General features: G+C 55.0%; 1 protein-coding gene across 5 annotated transcripts in view; it reads right to left on the bottom strand.

Moving 5' to 3' along the window:
- Positions 1 to 2,808: 2,808 nt before the first annotated feature.
- The window catches only part of GMEB2 (glucocorticoid modulatory element binding protein 2), a 29,954-nt gene continuing 11,844 nt past the window's right edge, over positions 2,809 to 20,918 (bottom strand). For 4 of the 5 annotated variants that reach the window (XM_023540809.2, XM_064276354.1, XM_023540811.2 and 1 more), the window contains 8 exons: positions 15,553 to 15,650; positions 14,360 to 14,490; positions 9,899 to 10,002; positions 8,781 to 8,938; positions 6,876 to 6,947; positions 6,397 to 6,534; positions 6,103 to 6,225; positions 2,809 to 5,057 (listed from right to left, as the gene is read on the bottom strand). In XM_023540809.2, coding sequence (XP_023396577.1) covers positions 4,399 to 5,057; positions 6,103 to 6,225; positions 6,397 to 6,534; positions 6,876 to 6,947; positions 8,781 to 8,938; positions 9,899 to 10,002; positions 14,360 to 14,490; positions 15,553 to 15,650 — 1,483 coding nt within the window. In that variant the 3' untranslated portion in view covers positions 2,809 to 4,398. The remainder of the gene's footprint in view (positions 5,058 to 6,102; positions 6,226 to 6,396; positions 6,535 to 6,875; positions 6,948 to 8,780; positions 8,939 to 9,898; positions 10,003 to 14,359; positions 14,491 to 15,552; positions 15,651 to 20,918) is intronic. The other variant, XM_003421762.4, reaches the window with a different exon arrangement.

Raw genomic sequence — 20,918 nt, forward strand, 5'->3', positions numbered from 1 at the left:
CTCTCTCAGAAATTGCTAGGATCAGGCTGACCAAAAAAATTAGTAAGAGCATAGAAATGTTTGTAAAACCTAACCAGTGTTGGATCTACGTTCATCCAAAGATAAACGCAGCGATACACTTATTTTCAAGCACATGGCTGTTTACAAAAACTGATCTGGTCCAGGACACAGACGTGTCACCAAATTCCACAGCGAGAGTCATGATTCAGATGGGACAGGAGGCTTTGAGACCCAAGTAGAGAGAGGACAGCAGGGTCCAGGAGGTATTCACAGGGGAGTGGCACGGTCTGACTTGGGTTTTAGATAAAACGGGCGGCTGCATGGTAAGGAAGCAGCGAGGCCAGCAGGAAGGCAATCCCAATGGGAACTGGTGGTGAGCCCACCAAGAGGTGACAGAGACAGCGGGAAGATACCATGGAGCCATCTGGGTGGAATGCTCACTACTGACCACAGCCTGGAGTGGGAAGCAAAGACGTCTCCGGGGTTTCTATCTGAGCTCGTAGCATGTCCCCTACTGAGATAGGAGACAGGCTTGAAGACGGGGAGGGCAGGGACCTGTGTGAGGGGCTGGAGAGGAAATTTGGGAGAGGGCACAGACTCAAGGCCGGAGGACCAAGCGTGAGTCCTGGGAGCGGAGAGGCCAAACGAAGCCACCACAGGCCCTCCCTGACCAGCGCCCTCTGCTTCAAGCTGGTCAGGCACCACCAAGAGCTGACACAACCTGGATATCCTGGTCCACACTCATTTGCTGAAGCTACTCAAATTCTCAAATCCGAAGACCAGTTATCCCCACTGGAGCCCAGGGCTAGCCCAGAAAATGCGGTGAGTTTGCTTCTTGGCACTTTCTCTGAGGACGCCAGTGTGCCACCTCCCAGCAAGCCTTTGGCCAGCCCAGAGATGGGGAGGCATTCCCAGTCACCTGCCAGGGTGCCCGCCTCCAGCCTCAGGACAGCAGTGCTCTCCTGTCAGCAGCCACCCAGGGACACTCAGGCCAGGGACGGCATGCCCTTTGACCATCAGTTTGCTTCAGTGATCAAAGCAACAGGTCAGAGGGTGGAGTGAGACTGGCCTTGCCTGGGCCCAGGGATAAAGGGGCCCCCCATATAAGCTTCCCCTCTGCCCCGCCCAGTTTCAGCTTGATGGGCCCTCAGCATACTCTCCCTGCCTAGGGCCTGTTTCGCTTCTCCTGGCTGCTCTTCCAGGACATGCAGTCCAGCCCAAGGTGTGCGGACCAGGACCACTGGCCTAGAGGAGCCTCACAGAGGCCACAGAGGAGCCACCCTGCAGAGGCCCTCCTTGGGGGGTGGTGGCTGGAGAGTGGGGTGGGCGTACTGGACACCCTGAAGCCCCGCAGTGCACTTCCTAGACAGCATACAGCACCAGGAGCTGCAAACACGAGATGTGCCCCTCCCCCGCATCTGTACTGGGACACAGCCAGCCTCCCCCACTTCCCCAGGACATCCACCAGCTCCCTCAGGATGTCTGCAGGCACCTTAGATCTGTGGGGTCCAAAACAGAACTCTTGCTTGTCTTCCCCCTCACATCTGCTCCTTCCCTGTCATTCCAGTCTCTGGAGAGGACAGTGTCCAACCAGTTGCTAGGTCACTTCCTGGGAGCTGCCCTTGACCAGTCTGCGGCTGGCCCAGGACCTCAAGCCTTGGAGTTTGTCACACTCACAGATGCCTCTTGGCAGAGTGCTCCTGCTCTGAGCCGGGGTTTGAATCCTGGCTCTGTCCCTCCCTCTCAGCCTCTTTGCCGTCTGCACCAGATTAAGAGGGAACAGGCACATGGCACAGAACAGCACCCGGGTTTCCAGCCTCGGGACCCAGGGACTCTGATGAGAGTCAAGACCACCACCATTCCCGACATCAGAGTAAAGCCTGGGAGCACTCACAGACAAGAGAAACACCCCAGGAGAATAAGTGGGGAAGGCCACTGACACCGTGTCCTGTGTAGGCCTCTGGAAACCTGGGTGGGTCTTAGGGCCCCAGTGGCCCCCACTTTCTCAAGAATCTTCTGTTGTCCAAGGAGCCGCTGCAGGCCTGAGTGCAGACGCCGGGATGCCTAGTAGCTGACGCGCAGACTGAACCTGCTCCACATCACTCTTCCATTGCAAGAGGCAGACACCGGTTAGGAAATACACTTTTATTTGAAACCAAAATGCCAAGATACTAGCAAAACGGTGTACAAAGTGGCTCGGAGCACTGCCTGCTCGCGGCCCTGCCTGTTCGCGGCCTTGGAGCAGGCTCTGAGAAGGGGGGCTCACTCTGCAAACCCTAATGCCATCCCACCTCATATGCAACGTCAAACCCGTCTTCTATACATGCTCCCAAAGGCTCCTCCTGAGTCTTGGCCAGCCTGCGCCAGCTGGGACTCTAGGGGTTGCAGAAGAAGGGAAGGGAGAGACAGGGAAGGAGGGGCCCAGACCCAGGGACCCAGACTGTCGGAGGCTTACTGGCGTCCTGCTCAGCTGAGGGTGGGCTCCTTGGGGTGGTGGAGCCACCAGACCTGCACCCCTTTGGCAGGACAGAACCTGCCCCCGGGGCCTCAGGGCATGCTGCCAGGACCTCCCAGTGCACTGGGGCAGGGACGTATCACTCAGGGTCAACCCCAACACTCGCCTCTGGCGTGCCTTTGGTGCTGATGTTAACTCCCAATGCCTCAATGGCCTAAGGGCCAGGAGCAGAAAAGGACCCCAACCTGGCTCTTAAAAGAGGAAGTGAGGCTAACCCATGCTCCACCTAAAACCCAGCGTCAGCAGCATGTCAGGTCTAGAAAACAAGGTTGTCGGAGTGTGACAAGGGAGAGTTCCAAGGGTGAGAAGCATCTTTATTTGCAGCACGGTTTTTAACATGGTCTGAGCTGGTGTATGCTGCGGGCGCAGGGGAGGGGCAGCAGACCCGTCGCCTTACAGGGCCTGGGACCACACGTAACAGGATTCTCGAGTCCGGTAAAACTGAGTTTTAGGAAATGAACATGTACATAACCAAGTCAAGTAAACAGCACCCTGACACCACCTGACCTATGAAAACAAAGACAAAAATGTAACAGAAACAAACAAAAAAGGCAAAACTTCAGTAGCCTGACATGGGGGACAGGGCCTGGGTCACAAGGCAGGCTGACACAGGTCTGGAACACTTGGCGGGACAGGTGGATGCAAGGATGGATGACGGGAAGATGGACAGATGATGAACGCCAGATTGCCACAGGCAACAGGACAACCTCGTGTGCAGGGTGACTGTCACACCACCCTGCAAAGCCATGAGATGGGGCATTGGGCCTGTCCCAATGGCCAGTGGCCACAACATGCTGTGGAAACAGCACAAGACCTGGGTTCTCAGTAAAACTTGCTGCTCCCCAATGTGTCCCCCGCCTCACCACCCAGCAGGAAAGGCGCTGAAGGGCTGTGAGGCAGAAAGCCATGCCACTCAGGAGTACAACCACTACGCAGACCCTGCCGCCCTGGCTCTGGAGTTCAGCCAGATGGCAGCATGACCCCAGGGCCTCCCCAGGTCTGAGGGGGCACTGTGCCACCTGAACCCTCCACCTCCTACTGGCTCTGTTGATGACGCCCGGGAGGCCCAGCTCAGGGCAGCGGGCGAGCAGAGAAACAGAGCTCCCACCTCAGAGCTCGCCTGGCACCTGAGGGTCCAGCACCGAGACTGCTCCCTACAGCACGTGAGGCCAGAGGGACAAGGGCGGGAGGCACTCAGCATGGTTTTGGTCGACAATGCATATGTTTTCACTCTTCCTAAAAGCCTAAGAAATTCACTTAAAAATACAGTTTCTGTGCAGTGGTGGACGGAGGCGCATCCCACAGCTTTCTGTTGGGGTCACGGCCCCAGGCCCTGAGCACATAGGGCCCTGCTGGCCACAGGGGTCCTCAGAGTGGAGGACACCTTGCCACACTGCAGCCGACAGACAGGGAAGAACCAAATCCATAGGATCCAGTGTCCACACTTGGGCTCGGTTCCCAAGACATGTGTCATATAGTCCCTTCCCTGGCCGGCTCAGGCCCCATGGGGCCCAGCGGGGCAGTGCTGCTAGGGCTGTGCAGAGCTCAGGGCTCCACTCCTGGCCCAGCTGCCACCTGCCCATCCCTCATCCTCCTGCTTGGCGCCTCCTGCTGGGTCTGCTGAAGCCCACGTGTAAACAGCATTAATAAGCAACAGGGGGAAAAATATATTTCCCAAGAAAAAGGGGAGGATTTGGGCCTTGCAGACCGAGCTCACAAGATGGTGTCTGTGCACCTTTTCTCTTCCTGACTTCTCTTTTGGCATTTCCTCTCTTTGGTTCAGCAGCCCTCGGTGACCCTGACCCCCACTGCCGCTGCGTACACCAGCACCTGTGCACCAGGAGAGGCGGCCTGTCTGCCCACAAGAGGGCTGGCCACATCCACTACTTCTGCTCGTGGTCCTCTGCCATGGCGGCCACCTCAATGGTGGCTGTGTGCTCCTCGGGCCCTGGGGTGGCCATGGTGCCCTCGACGGCCCCTGTGGGCACTGTCACAATCGTGCCGCCTCCAGGGGACAGCTGGGCCATGTTCTGCATGGTGGGGCCCAGGCTGGGCAGCGTGAGCAGCTGCAGTGGGCTCACCACTTTGACCACCGTGCTGCCATCCTGCAGGGCAGCCGTGCTCAAGACCGTGAGGCTCGATGCGTCCGGGTGTACCTCCACGGCGCTGGGGAAGGTGGCGCCTGAGGAGGCTAGTACCGTGTAGCCTCCCAGCAGCGGGGAGGCTGGGGCACTGGCAGGCGGGGCCTGCAGGGGGCCCTTGCTCAGGGCAGGGGCAGGCAGGGCAGACACCACTTTGCTGAGCGGCACGCTGGCCAGCTGGGAGACGGGCACACCCTGGGCGAGGGCAATCTGTGCCGACGGCGCCAGCACCTGGGAGGCAATGGCAGCTGGCCCTGACGTGGCACGCGCCAGCCGGGGCCGCTTCACAGGCGGTGGCAGGGCCACGGGTGTCAGCGTCATGAGCACATTGCTCAGGTGCTGGGACTTGTGCTTCAGCTCCTTGGCCCGCTTCCGGTGCTCGTCACATTGCTGCTCCAGAGCTGCAGGACAGCGAGCGGTCAGGACAGAGAAAGGTTGGCGGCAGAAGGCAGGTCGGGTCAAGATGGCCAGGGCAGAGAGCAGCTAGGGTGGGTGGGCAGGCAGGGGAGAGTGCGGGCAGGTGGATGGTGGGCAGGGCAGAGGGTGGTCAAGGTGGAAGACAGAGGGAGATCAGGACAGAAGGCATCCACAGTAGGGCGGGGTGAGCAGGAGTGTGCCCCCAAGGCAGCCACACTGTACCCACAGGCTCTCCCTGTTTGCGATGGAACATTCAGTCACAAGAGCAATTTTGTCCTGAGAGCTGCAAGTGACGTGCTGAGAGAAAAACGACGTGAGGAACAGCACGTGCGACGAGCCTGTCTCACATCATGATCACACACCCACACATGCGTGCATACCCAGTGACCACACATACATGAACACACATACCCTGTGACCACACACACGTATGCACACATGCACCCTATGATCACACGTGCACGCACAAATGCACCGTGACCACACATACATGCACACACACGCATGCACCCCACGACCACATACAAGCACCTCGTGATTACACATATGTGCACACAATTACAGGCACACGCATGCACCTCGTGACCACGCATATGCACACACACATACATGCACCCCACCATCACACAGGAAGAAACGAGGACCATCACAGGGAGGAGAGCTCTTGGGGGGGTCAGAGCTGGTCTTATTCACGTTTCTAATTCTCCCTTGTGAACAGCACTTGGTTCACTGCAGGAGTGCCAGTGAGCAAGAGCAACCTGCCATGTCATTTCAATTTTCTCAGTGTTTTTCCTTCATGCCAACTGTGTGCTCTCGCAGGATCTCTCCTTGGTTCAGGGCTCTTAATTCCCATGGCTCTCCAAGGAAAGGTCCCCTGTGTGGCTGTGCCTCAGAAATGTGTGTGGACACACAGCCCAGAGGTAAGCTCCCAGGCCCCTGAATCCCAGCCCAGTGCCTATCACCTGGTCACCTGGAGCGGTGCCAAATGGTGGTCAATTCACTCCCTACTGCCCCATCACAGGCCCCTACCTGCCAGGTCACGGGCATACTGCTCTCGGGACCGGTCCATCTGGCACTTATGACTGGCCAGCACCTTCTTCACCAGGTCCAGCATCCCAAAATTCTGCACGATGTTGTTGAGGAGGACTGCATCTTAGAGGAGCAGACAAACAGTGAAGTCAGGAGACCCCAGAGGGGCCCAGGACCCCAGGACAGGGCCTGCCTCTGTGGGGTGCAGCTGGCCAGTCTGAGACCCACCAGCAGGATCCTTCAAAGGGTCACTCTCTTGTACTACTGGACCCGTGGGCTGGTCGCGGGCCTCACCTCGGAGCTGCAGTGGGGGGTTCTGGACACGCTGCTGCAGGCCCCTCATGGTCCCCGCCAGCTCTTGGTGGAACTCCTGGATGACCTCGTCCAGCAGCCCTGCATCCTTTAGTCCCCGCCAGAAGGCGAACGTGTCATCTGTGGAGGCAAGGCAGGCTTAGTGGGCAGAGGCCTTGTGCAGGGTACCACCCAACCCTGGCCCCAGCACAGGGGAGGACTGATGGAGGCCCCACTCCAGAGCCTGGAAGCGGGCACCACATTGCCGTTGGTGGGGCTGCCAAGAAGGAAGGTTCCAGAGCAGGCACAGAGGCCCAGCAAACACTGGCATTCCCCTGAGCAGGAGGGCCACAAGCGCCCGTCTTGGCAGAAAGGTCCTTCTCCATGCAAAGACCCCACCCCAGGGAACCCCATCTCCTCACAGACAGGGTACTCTGGGGCACCCCCACCCCCTCAGCAGATGTCACGGGCAGGCAGCATACCCCCGATTGATGTGGTCCAGTCTCCAGGGTCCTCGCAGGTCTCGAACGTGATGGTCGCGGGAGAGCCATTCACTGCAACCACACGGGAAGCACGTGTAAGCCTCATCCCGGAATGAGAAGCCTCCTACAATCGCTCCCAACTTCACCCGCCAAACACGAAAAGGGTCAGCCTGCAGCAGGCCGACCAGGCCAGCCCCTCCACTGCGAGCCACTGGAGTGTTAAGGCAACTTCTTGGGAGGGACTGAAGGTCAGACCCGACACTGCACTACCCGCTGCTCACACAGATGTGAAGATGGCTTTAGGGGGAAGATCGGCCCCTGGCCCGGTACCTCCCCTTTCCCAGATACGGGCCACGACCCTCGACAGCCACTGCCTGGGCCAGTCACGGACGCTAGGGTTGGTCATGCAGGGCACAAGTCCAGCCCCGGCACCACAAGTACACACAAGTACAAGGGACAGCTTAGGAGCAATGCAAATAGCGTCACCAGAGATCACCAGGTCACATGACCCAGAAGCTGCGAATTCCACTCCACTCTAACTTCAGTTTTAAAAAGATTTCCTCTATTCACAAGGCTTGAGAGGATTCCAAGTACACTTACTCCTCCTGTGAATAAGAGCTGAGATTCCAACCTAGAGGAACATCACACACACGCGAGCCCACACCTGGTGGCATGATGCTCAGAGAACACCACATAAGCAGAAAGCCACACATATGCATACGCGCACACACACACACACACCGTTACCACATATGTGCCCACACACACACCCCATGACCAAACGTGCCCACATACACGCACACCACAACCACACATGCATGTGCCCACACGCACACTCCATAACCACACATACATGCACACACATGCACACCCCGTGACCACACGTGCATGCACACATACCCCGTGACGTGTGCATACACACACCGTGACCACACGCATGTGCACATGCACACACCGTGACCACATAAACACACCCCATGACCACACATACATGTGATAAACATGCACTCACCCCGTGACTACATATACACATACACCCCATGACTACATACATATGCACACGCACGCCCCGTGACCACATACATACGCACGCACCCCGTGACCACATACATACGCACGCACCCCGTGACCACATACATATGCACACACACACACCCCGTAACTGCACACACTGCCCACACACATGCACACCCCTTGACCACATACATGGACACATCCCATGACCACACACACCTGCACACCCTGTGACATACATACGCCATGGACACACACCCCCAAAACCACAAATACACATGCCTACACACTCACCATGACCACATCCACACCTCATGACCACACACACGCTCAAGCATGCACACGCTGTGACCATACGCATATATAATCAACACCCCATGAGCTCCACATACACATGCCCACACACACCATGACCATACATGCGCACACATCATGACCACACATACGTGTATACCCACCCAACCACATGCACACACATACATTGTGACCATATGCCTGCCCATACACATCCCATGACCACACAAATGCGTGCACGCGTGCACACACACCCCACAACCATATGAACATGTGCACAAACGCAACCCCATAACCACATATACATCCCCATACACACACCGCGACCATACATGCGTGTACACAAACGTGACCAAATGCATGCAGGTGCACACAGACAAGACCCCACACACGCACACCGTGACCACACATACATGCACACATCCCACCGAATATGAGAGAATGGGGCCACACTACCAAGTGCCATGCCACCTGGGGGCAGGACCTCCCGTGGCAGAGAGGAAGCAGGCCAGCACCGAGGTGGCTGGGGTGGTGGGAGCTCTGCCAACTCTGGGTAAAGCTGGGTGCAGGGCACACAGCACATGGCAGGGCACATACCGTCTGCCGCAGCTGGTGTGAGCGGGATGTACTCAGCTGACGCTGGGCTGCTCAGGGACACGCGGGCCCCTGATAGGTCAATCTTGGTGCTGCGGCAGGTGTTGGAGCAGACTTTGTCGTGCTGGAAGAAGTCCAGCTCCCCAGAGTCCATGATCTTCCTGTGGCGAGGAGGAAAACGGGCAGGTCACAGCACACTCTGACCTAGAGATGACCAGGCAGTCCCCCCACGGTTTGTCCGCTGGCCAGGAAAGGGAGGGAAGTTCTGATGAGACCAGGCCCCAGGGAAAGGTCGTCGTGGAGCCTGCGGGAGATGAGCATCTTCAGCTCTTCCTGCCTCGCTAGGACCACTGGGCCCAGCCCACGGGGCCCCACATGTCTCTGGGTCCCCTCTCTCACACCAACCTGGTCTGCGTCAGCCCCCAAGGGCATCTCACTAGAGGACGGCATCCCAAGGACTGGGAGGGGAAGCTATGCTGGGAGGGCTGGCGAAAAAGGGCCCTCTGTGGGGGGTGTGAGAGCTGCTGGTCACCTCTTTGGGTCTGGAATCACTTTGGGAAAATCCACTGAGTTGCTCATATACAATGTACACATTTTGTACAGATACTTCAGTAAATAGCAATAATCACCAAAAAACAAACCCGATGCCATCGAGTCAATTCTGACTCACAGCGGCCCTATAGGACAGATTTAGAATCCCCCTATGAGGTTTCCAAGGAGTGGGTGGTGGATTTGAACTGCCAACTCTTTAGTTAACAGCAAAGCTCTTAACCACTGAGCCACCAAGGCCCTGAAAGATTAGTAAGAGGCAAAAATAAAGAAGAGTGTCAAAGGCCATGCTAAGTGACTGAATCTGTGTTGGGCCACCATTCGACACCGCGTACGTGGGATGTGTTTTAATAGGGAAAGAGCCACAGGTGCCTCCAGGTAGAGTCTCTGGAAATTAAAAGATGTGGCAAAAAATTCTGAAGGTCTGAGCTGTCGCGTGTGCCGCATGCTGCCCAGGGTAGGTGCCATGTGGCCACTCAGGAAGGTGGCCACCCGCCAGCATTCACCATGTTCAGGTGCCTCAGCCCCGAGGCCCAGACCAAAGACCAGCAGCGCCAGCCACACAAACCCACCGGAGCATGATGCCATTCATGCGGATGGCCCGCTTCCAGTCCTTCAGGGTGGACTTCCCGGCCAGGTGGACGAACTCCTTTGGGCTGATGACATGTTCGTCGTACTGCGGAGGAAGCACAACACCTGTGTGAGGTCTGGCTGGAGCCTGGGCACAGAAGAGACCGTGGCAGCACCCTCGTGTTCCCCATTCCGGGTGGGCGCCCTGCCCAGGAAGAGCACCAGAGTCATCAAGAGAGATGTTCCAGGTAAAAGAGGAGTTGCCCCATTGTGCATGGTGGCTGGGGAGGGGCACTAGTGCCCTGCCAGTTGTAAAAATCAAGGTGCTGTACCTCAGCAATGGGGACAGGGCACCGCCCCCGAGTCTGGTAGGGGAAGCACGCCAAGTGGACGGGACACGAGGTGACTATACTAGTCAGAAGGCACATGGCTCCTGGCCCCCAGGTGGGACACCTTTCCTCTGAAACACCTGCCACAAACACCAGGTGCACACACTCCACGAGTAAACGATGTGACACAAGCATCTAGAATCAGCTGTGCACACTCCTTGCCCCGTTCCTCAACCATCTGTGATTTGTGTTCGTCACCCACCCCACTCAGGCTGTTCTGGGCTTGCTAGCTTCACCCTATCTTAAAGCTCATACAACCTCAGAAAATAAAATATCCTTTTCAATCTTGTTAAACAGCAGTGACTGGAACCAAAGAGTGAAAATAAGACTGCCTTTACCCAGAAAACAAACAGGATGCAGTGACTGAATCACTGGGTCTCGGCAGAAAGGAAAACACCAGCTGATCGTGAGGCTGCTGTGCCAGGCAGGGGCTCAGGGTCGGCCTGGCTGTGAGCGAGCTCTGCTGCACAGGGATAAGGGGAGATGCCTCCAGGCCGAGGTGGGTCTCAGCTCCAGCCCTGCAGAGCACAGCCTGATCCTCGCCCAGCAGCCCCCAGGCTTCTGCTCTTGCTGCCCCTCCCCTCTCAGGGCACCCTCTGACTGTGGTTAGTTCCACCACAAGATCAGCTGGCTGTCACAGCACGGAGCACCCAGCTCTTGTATCTCACCCCCAAGACCAGGCTCTGCTCAGCGCAAGTGTTCCTGGTCTGGGGAGCCCTTCTAGGTTCGAGGGTTCTCCTAATACCTCGTGCGTCTGCACCCTTCCCTTCCCTGTTCCATCTCACACCAGGATGGAGTCCAAGAAGCTGCTGGTCCCCTCATTCAGCTGACTGGGGGGGGGGGCGGTGGGGAGAGGGAGCCGTAAGGCCAGGTCTTGGGATTCAGAAGACACCTCTACCCGCATGCAGACGCCCCTCCGTCCCCTCTGCCACCCCCAGCCTGGGCCCTCTTCCTGCTCACCTGGAGGCCCACCTCCACCCCGTGTTGTGCACTCTCGATCTCCTCACCCACCTCTTCTGCACCTTGTCCACCCCCTTCCTTCCTGGCACCCATTTGATGGACACGTCACTCCTCACATCCCTCTACTGGGGGCAGCCGTGGGCTCTCTGAGGTGACTGTACACCAGAAGACCCGCTTAGTGCTGAGTCCAGAGTACACACAGGTCTGCGCATCCCTCCTGCCCACTGCAGTGTGCCGTCTCTTCCACAGCCTCCCGTGGCAGCACTGCTAGTGTTCCAGTCTTCTGTTCAGTAAGCTCACATTTTCCACTTTCTCTCCTCCTCATGCCGTCACCATCTCAAAACTTCTCTCTGGGAGTCACTTCCTTGCATCCTGAAATAGCTCCGAGGAATGCCCTTTTGGGGTGGTTTGCTGCTGGCCAACTCCTGTCCGGAACATTTTAACTTCCCACTAATCTTAGAGTGGACTGCCCCGGTGGCACAAGGTGGCGGTCTCTCCTCCACTGGGGACAGCGCCACGCCCCGGTGCTCCCATACCTGCCGGGTCTGCAGTTGCACTGTGATGTGATTCACGGCAAATTTCTCTTTTGTTTGATTGAAACTGTTTTGACATGATTTCAAACTTAGAGTAACTGCAAGAATAGTGCAAAGGAGCCTGATAGGATTCCCTTTACCCAGCGCACCAACTGTTCACACTCTCCTCTCCTCGCATTACTGCTCTCCATCACGTCTGTGTGTACGTGCATGTTATTCATTTCTGAACTGTTAAGAGTACTCTGGATACAGCAAGCTGCTGTACCCTTAAGTATATCAAATGTATTAAGGACTGTCCTAACCACCTCACAATTCTCAAAACCAGGAAACGGTTGTTAAGTTATCATGATTGTCCCAATGACAGCCTTTACAGCCATCTTTTCCTTGGTACAGAATATGACCGACACTGTGCTGCGTGTAGCCGTCCTGTCTCGAGTCTCCTCTTGCCCAGACAGCCCCTCCGCCTGGCTCCGCCTTCTCCTTTCTGAAGATGTGGGCCAGCCACTCTGCAGGATGTCCCTTCGTTTGCACCTGTCTGACACGCTCCCCTGACTAGATTCAGGTCACGCGTTTTAGCAGGAAGCCACAGAACCCCGCCCGCTGTGCTGGGAGGCACAACAGTGGCTTGTCTCAGGGCTGCTGCTGCGATGCAGACCAACTAGTCAGAGACCTGCTAAGCTTCCCCACTGCAACGTAACTGTTTTCCCCTTTGTAGTTAAGTAGCAGCTCACGGGGGATGCTCTGAGGCCAAGTCAAATTGGTGTTCCTCACCTATCTCTCACTGACTGGGCCGGTGCATCCACGGAGGACTTTATAATCTCGCCCTCCTCCTGTGTTTGGTAGCTGGCATACGAACTTGAGAGCTTTCCTTCTCCTTGTTTACTTGCTATAAACCAATGACGTGAAACATGCTGCAGCAGGCCTGGACTCGTAGATTCTCATTGTGTCTGCGTTATGACCACCTACTGTCATGACATATTTTGAGGCTCAAGCTATCCCAGATGTAGCCGGTGGGAATCTCTTCGAGTCGGCACCTCTACACTTTTGAAACGTAGGTAGATTTCTTTTTATTTACCTAGGTTGGGATTTTTAGGTCTCTTGAATCTGGGGACTAATATCTTTCCCCGATTATGAAAGCTTTCAGCCTCTCTCTTTTCTCTCCTTCCAGAATGCAAATAGATGCCCTGGACCCTCTCATGCTTTTCTCTGTGATTTTTAGCTTCTGTTTTCTATCTTTTTATTTCTGTGGACTGTACTCTAGATTATTTTCCTTAGTTCTATCTTCCAGTTCACAAACGGTCTCCTCGGCTGTGTCTAATCTGCTGCAACACCCACCCACTAAGTTTTTAACTCTACTCTCACTTCTAGGAGTTACACGTTTAGTCTTTAACCTGATCCTCACTTCCAGGAACTGCGTTTAGTCTGTAACTCTATGCCCACTTGTAGAAGTTGCGTTTTTTTTCTAATCTGTTTATGCTTTACTCATGTCCAAGCCTCTCTTTGATTTCTTGAAATAAACTACACAAAATGATTTCATATTTTGTGTCTTAAAATTCTCACACTGGGAGTGTTGGCTGCCCATGTTCCTGTTTCCACTCACTCGGGTTCCCTGTCTTTATGTATCTGGTGTTCCTGTTCGCTTGTCTTACTGTGAACTGTGCCCTGTCTTGGAACTTTGTGGAAATAAGAGACTTGGGTTAAAGATGAGCTCCTGGGGGACCTGACTGCAGGAACCACTCACAACTGAGCACTCAGCCTGAGGTTTGTTATACCTCATGGACCACATGTGAATTCTCGAGAGCCCTTCCTCTCCCTCACAGCACTACACGTTGAGGTGGGATTTTGTCTTGTGCTCCCAGGGGCTAGGGTGGAGCTGGGAGGAAGTCAGTACTTCACCCCTACACTGAGGGTTAGCCCTCTAGAGGTACCAGCTTTATGGGGCACAATCGACCCCCAACACACAGACCTTGGGTAACCCCCAGGCTTGGTCTGCTGACTCTCAGCCTGCAAGGCCAAGGAAACTGAGCCAAAGACCCTCAGGACCATGGCTGTCTCACCTGCCACCCACCTGCACTCTGCCCCTGGGCCTGAGGAGTCCTTCCTTTTTTGCCAGTTTATGAAGGCATCTAGAAGATCCATTATAAAAGCATTTAACTGGCATTTTTAGCTGTTTTTGGCACAAGGTGAGCCAGGCACCTGATCTATCATGTTGCCAGGAGAATACCTTTCCAGCTCACCCCCTCACTGCCCCTGGCTGGGTCTTCTCAGAGTGTCCCTCTTATTTGGCCTCCCTGGGGGGCGAGCCTGCATCCCAGCTCGCTCCCATTATTTCATCCAGGAGGCAAAAGTCACTGCTCCCCAACGCGTTTCCTCACCGTGAAACAGGCCACAGCCCTGCCCATCCTGAGGGCTCGTTCCGGTACCTCCCCTGTTCGAGGTCTCCCTGCACACGTGGCTCCTGTCTGCCGAGTCCAGAGCACTCGGGCCACAGGGAACAGAGTCCCACTCTGCTGGCCTCCCAGTGCACGCTGCACAGCCAGTGCCCCTGCTCCTGCAGCCGGCTACTGCCATACACCCTCACCTGGACACACTTCACATTGATGCCGGGGCACACAAACTTCCTCCAGATAAGATTGGCCCTGCTGTCTCCACAGGTGATGGGGTATACCACCTCGGCCTCCAGGCTCTCATCCTCTTCAGCCATCTTCACTTCTCACAGGTGTCGACAGGGAAAGAAAAATCAGTTACGACCTCTCCAAATTATTTCCCACAAAAACAGAAAAACAGCCACCAACCCAGCAACCAAAAATTAAAACACAGACCCAGAGATGGACAGGGCCAGACGGTGGCCAGACAACCTTGCTTCCCACTGGGTAGACACTGTTCCTGGCAGATTCTCACTCACAAAACCCACTTAGCAAATACTAGGGAAGTAATAATACAATTTCATTTAAGTATGATTCTACCGCGGAGCCAGTTAAGGAAACAGAATCAATTGTTTACTTGAAGAACTGCCCCACAGTATTTCTAAGGGGTGGCTGGTGGATTCAAACACTGACCTTTTGGTTAGCAGCCAAGCTCTTAACCACTGCACCACCAGGGCTCCAAAATAATTACAGGGAAACTTATTTTTAAGGTATTACTGTGTTCTAGGGACCTTCAGGAGAGCTCTGGTGGTGCAACAGTTAAGCGCTCGGCTGCTAACCAAATGATATGTGCAGTTCAAACTCACCAGCCACTCTACAGGAGAAAGATGTGGCAATCTGCTTCCGTAGAGATTTATAGCCTTGAAAACTCCATGGGGCAGTGTTACTCTGCCCTATAGGGTCACTAGGAGTCAGAATTGGCTCAACGGTAAGATGTTTGCTTTTATCGGTAGGGCCCTTCATCTTAAGCAACAGAAAAATATCAAAGCTGTTAAAAAGAATTTTTGCTTCTGCTCACTGATGGCAGAACAGATACAGAAGCAGAGAGAAGATGACAAAATCCCCACAAGAAGCAAGGGTTGCAGAGTTGGGGTGGCCCTCTTTCACTTGCCAGGGACAGGGCTGCAGGGCAGAAAGGTGGAGTTGCAGCTCGTAGAGCCTATACGCTGGGTCTCCCCCTAGCTAAGGGCCCCACCAACAGCGGTGGCTTTCAAATTCCAATGAAAGGATGAGAGGCTCCCTGATCTCCAGCTGTCACCTACCCACCCTGAGAAGCCTCCTGGCTCAGGACGAGTCAGCTCTGGGGCTGCCTGCCCTGTGGTGGCCACAGGGGAGGCAAGCTTCCTACCTAAGACAGCATCCTTGAGATGCGAGGAGGCTGTGAAGGCTGCAGCTGCAGCTGCTGCGGCGTTCTCGGTCTCCATGTTGTCCTCCGTCAGGTCGCCCCTGGAAAACCAGGAACAGAGAGGCAAATGTCAGCCCATAGGCAGCGCACAGTGCACTTGGAAGTGTCCTATCAGCCCATGAGTGGGCTCTCTGCTGCACTTTCAGCTGAAACATCGTAGCGCTGCGGCAGGTCAGGGATGGTGGCTGGCCGTCACCAGGCTGCCCCCCCAGAAGCAGGTGGTTCTCCGCGCAGTCTTAGCGGCTGGCAGAGCACGTGGCAAGGGAAACAGCAGGACAGAGGCGTGGCAGCATTGAGTGTTGAAGCCAAAATCCTACACTCCATGTCTTCCTTTAATGAAGCTATTTTTCTTCCATTATAACGATTTCACATGGTCACAGAAACTATCAGAAAATGTAGCATTTCAGAAAGGGAAAAACCACGATGGTCCAGCCCCGCTCTTCCATGAAGGTAAATGACAGACGACTCAAAACGCAAATGTAAAGAGAAACCATGAAGTGTAAAAAGGAGAAACAGTTTTAAACTCATCTCAAAGTCTTTTTCATGTGACAGAAAACGCAAAAGCACTGAAAAGTTTGCCTTAAATTTTTTTTATGTAGAATAAAAACACCATAAACAAAATTTTTTTTTAAATGAGAAAACCTGGTTCCTAAAAAAGTTAAACACAGAATTACCACGTGACTCAACAATCTCACTCCTGGGTATAGACCTAAAAGAAATGAAAACAGATATTCAAACAAATACTTGTGCACCAATGTTCACTGCAGCACCATTCACTGCCAAAAGGCAGAAATGCTCCAGGTATCTACCAGTGGATGAAGGGAGAAATAAGATGTGGCACTGCCACGCGTGGGATCAGATCTAGCCAGAAAGAGAATGACGTTCTGATCCAGGTTACAGTATGGCTCAACACTGGAAACATCACGCTGAGGAAAAGATGCCGGACATGAGGGACGAACATCGTACGGTTCCGTTTACACGAAATACCCACAACCGGCAAGCGCACAGAGATCAAGTTTACTAGCGACTCCCAGGGGCAGGAGAGAGCAAGGCAGAGCCACGGCCTGGGCGGCACTGAGCCCCTGTGAAGGGTGATGAAAACTCTGGGAACTGACAGTGATGATGGTTATACAACATCACGAATGTAATTAACGTCACTGAATTGTACGTGGAAAAATGGCTGAAGTGGCCAATGTTTTGTTATATATATTTTACCAGGATAAACAGAAACAGACAGACCTTGGGAAGGCGAGATGTGTACAACACACTCAAGTCAAACAGCTCATTTCTGTGTATTACCTAAAGGGCTCCCGCAGATCCACCAGCTACACCTACGGAGAACTGGGCAAGAAGGAAAGCCCAGGGGCCCCAGCCTTCCAGAAGACGGCTTGTTATGCATAAAAGGACGGCAGGCAAACACAGCAGATGACCAACAAGATGAACAGCAGAACAGGGGTGTAGGTGTGGGAAAAGAGCACACGAACCTGGCTGCAGAGCACAGAAGAGGGCAATCTCTCCACAGCTCAGAACACGTGCAGCTCAGCCCCGCAGGGACCCATCCCCCTACACACAGAGGGTCCCTGCAGAACTGTCTGAGCAGCAAAGCCTTCCTGTGGGCTGGAACGCACTGCACCATCTTGAGGAGGCAATGACACAGGTGGGAGGGACCTGAGCAGCTCCACAGGTGAGCTCATCCTGTGACGATGGTCTACAGGGTGAGCTTTTCTGTGTGGAGGTTGTACTTTGAGAAGTTTGCCTGAGATCAAAGACACCACCAGGAGCGGCTCCTGGGCACCTGTACATCCCCAACAAGTACCTGCTCCTTGGGTTCCGGCACCAAATGAGGGCCACCGTGGAACCAGAGGACAGAGAGTGTGACTGTGTAGCAGCACAGTGGGGCACTGCAGTGCCCAAGCTCTCAGTGAACACCTGGCACCTGCCCTCTTGGGAGGCCTCTCCAGCCAGCCTGCCCACCCAGCTGCCCACCACATGTCCCTGGCTGCAACTGCTAGCTGGTGCCACCATGACACCTCCAGGCCTCATTACCAGTGCCACACAGGCCTCCTCCACCTGCCTGGCTCTGCTTTCGCCAAGGGTACCCCTGCTCCAGGCAGGCAGGTCAATGAACCTGAAGGCAGAATGCAAGAGGGAGCCTTCCGTCAATGGAATCTCCTCTACCACTCAGGGTGAGCTGCTAATTAACCAGACTTCCTTCAAACTTCATTTGAAAAATCTCCACTTCACTTAAAGCAAATGTGTGTGTAAACCACTGCAGCTCCACAAAGCACCATCCAAGCAGCCCCGCCCGGTTCAGACAGGAGTACACCCCACTCCTCCCCCAAACTCCGGCAAAAGAAGAGCTCCAGGGCCCACAAAGTCATCAGCCAGCTTCTACTCCCCCAGATCTTTTCAAACCTGTAGCAGGAGTAGATCTCAGTTCCTAACTTTAGATAAAGATTTCCCACAGAAGTAAAAGGAAGGACTTTAGGTCCTTCAGGGTAAATCCCTCTCAGCTGCCAGGTTTCTTCTCACAGTAGAGACACTACTGTGAGAGCCTCTCCTCATCTCCGTGAATGACTGACAGGCACTGCAGACTCTCCAGTATCTTGGCAGTGCCCTCAAAGACGGTGAAACCACCTCCGATCCTCACAGCTCCTACCTCTGATGGGGGTGTCTCCCCGCCGCCCCCCCACTACGGGCTGACCTTGTGACTTGCACTGACCTACAGGATGCGGCCAAGTCCCACAGGCCTTGCAAGCCCACCTCTACTGCTGGAACCTTCTCAAGAACACCAGGCCTCATGGAGGAAGAGCCATGTGGAGAGAGGCTCTGGCAGCCCCTGCTGATGCTCCATATCTGTCAGCCTGCTGGGCTTTGTGTTGGCTTGCCATGCAGCCAGATGCAGCTACCACAGAAGATGCACCAGAAGTGGGGTGCTACTACTACACAAACCTGAAACACGGGGCATTGACTTTGGGGCTGGGAGAGAGGCAAAGGCTGAGAAGGTGGCAAACTGTCAGAGGCGCTGGGAAATTACAAGGGTGCTGCTCTGGTCGGCTTGGACAATGGCTGCCGAGCTACAGAGCAGAGGGACAACCGGCCAAACTGTGAGCCAAGGCTGTGTGGATGAAGGATAAATACATAACAAACCGTGGGCCCCAGGGCGGAGCATTCCAGAGAGGACACAGAGGGCTTCCTTTAGCTTCAGAAGGTAAGGGCCAGGGGAGAGCTAAAGAAGCGTCCACTGAGCCAGAACTAGAGGGGGCGGAGGGGCCCAGCGGCTCTGTATCCCTAACTGTTGCCCGGCTGGCCAAAACCCTGAGTGAGAGTGGCCTCAGGGCAGAGACCAACCGAGTGTGGCCGTGAGACCCTGGGCTGGAAGACAACACCAATCCAGCAGAGGGTTTGTAGGCATCGTGAGGCATTGACACTCTCAGGAGAAGCAGGAGGCCCACGTCCAAGAACCCTTGCTACCTGTGGCTTTGAACAGGGCCCTCTCCCATTTCCCCTCCTTGTATGTTGGGTAGTGGCAGGGGAGTAACTCATGGCTTTAGGTGGAGTCTGTGGATTAAGAGGTGCTGCCTTCACAAAGTCTCCAGCGTCCCCACCCCACCCCCCCCGCCGCCGCCCAGTGTAGCCCAGGAGGTCAGGGGCCCGAGGCCGGAAGCTGGAAGACCCTGGGATGAGGGTGAGCGTGTTCTGCCTGAGGAAGGAAAAGAAGGGATTGGGCCAGGCACAGACTGCAAAAATGGCCATATTTTTATAGCTCTTCCAACTACGAGGTAGACTCTTACTTCAACCCTCACAGCTGTGTTTGGCCAGCCTCGTGGAGGGTCAGACCTCAAGGAGCAGGGCCAGTCACCCCACGTCTCTGTCACCACCATCACCAACTTTAAAAAACCCTGACTTCAAAAGCCCTCCAGCCTCTCCCTCGCCGTCACAGGCGAGCTTTGTCTTCCCCCACACACCCACTCCCTCCCTCCCTCCACGCCATCATGCTGCCCAACCCTTCCAACTCCAGTTGAGCTGCTGTTCCACCAGCAAAGAGCTAGGGCCCACTCCCTCCAGGCTCCCCCGCCCCAGTCCCCTCTGCAGGATCATCCTCCGCCCCACCTACAATGTTGGCAGTTCCTTGGAATTCAGCCAAGACACCCCCTTGTCCTCAAAAACTGCCTCCACGCTGCAATTCCAACAAAGTCTGTCCCTAGTCTAGACCCCTGAGTGCAGGTGCTATGTCCAAATCCACCCTGCTTTCTCCACCTGAGCGGCTCTCCAGCATTTCAAATCTGACAAGCCCCAGGCTGAACGCGATCCACCCCTTTCCAGTTGCCCCACACCAAGCCAATTCCACTTCATATCACTCCAGTCTGTTCTTCTAGCAACCTTTACAGAGTAGCACAAGATTGTCGTTCCGCCTCAACCCCTCTCACAGGCTTTCCACTGAGCAAGGATAACCCCAGTTCCTGGCCCAGCCTGGGCCTCCTCAGCTCATCCTGGTCACTGCCTGTGGTCCGATGCTCCAGCCACATGGGCCTCCTTTCTGCCTCAGGTCTTGAGAGCAATGCCACCTCCCAGACTGCTCTTCAGAGTCCCTGCGCTTCTCCTCCAGAGCATCTACTACAGCAGGTGTGCACGTGTGGGGGCCCTTCCTTAGGGACCATCTTCTTCATTCAGACTTATTTTCCTCAAGACAGTGGCCACAACCATGTTGTGGGCCTGATGAGTAAGACACCTTCAGGTATTTGTTGAGTGTATGGCAAGCTGTGTGGAAAAGCAGAATTCCAAACAACATACCCTGATTGTTGTGGCTACCACAGACCACTCCCTTTAACTGTCAATCGCTATGACACTAGGAGGGTCCTGGAGTCCGAGGCTCCACGGAGACGGATGTACTCCACTGTACAATATCTGGGGTCTTGGCAAGGAAGGCACCACTGTGGGGCTGGAACTACCTGGAGGCTTCATCCCTCCCAGGTGTGGTACCCAGGTGGGACAACACAAAAGTGGGCTCAACTGCAACGTGAGCAGCTCCACATGGTCAGTCCGCAAGCATGGACTCCCCCAGCATGGCGGCTGAGTGTCTCCAGAGTGCTAGGCAGAAGCAGCATGAAAATGGAGGTGGAAAGAGCCTCCCAGACTGGGTCTGCCACACAGCTCTGTCCTCCTCCCCGTGTGGGGCAGGACGATTCAATGGCTGGGTCTAGTACCTTCCTCTCAGAAGTTCTGTCAGCAGAAATAAAGTCTACAGCTCACCCTCACCGCAGTGGTAAGCTGAGGGCAGTACGAACATGCAACATGCAGACAGCCAG

This window comes from Loxodonta africana, chromosome 24 (genome assembly GCF_030014295.1).
Source record: "Loxodonta africana isolate mLoxAfr1 chromosome 24, mLoxAfr1.hap2, whole genome shotgun sequence".
In the NCBI taxonomy this organism is placed as follows: Eukaryota; Metazoa; Chordata; class Mammalia; order Proboscidea; family Elephantidae; genus Loxodonta; species Loxodonta africana.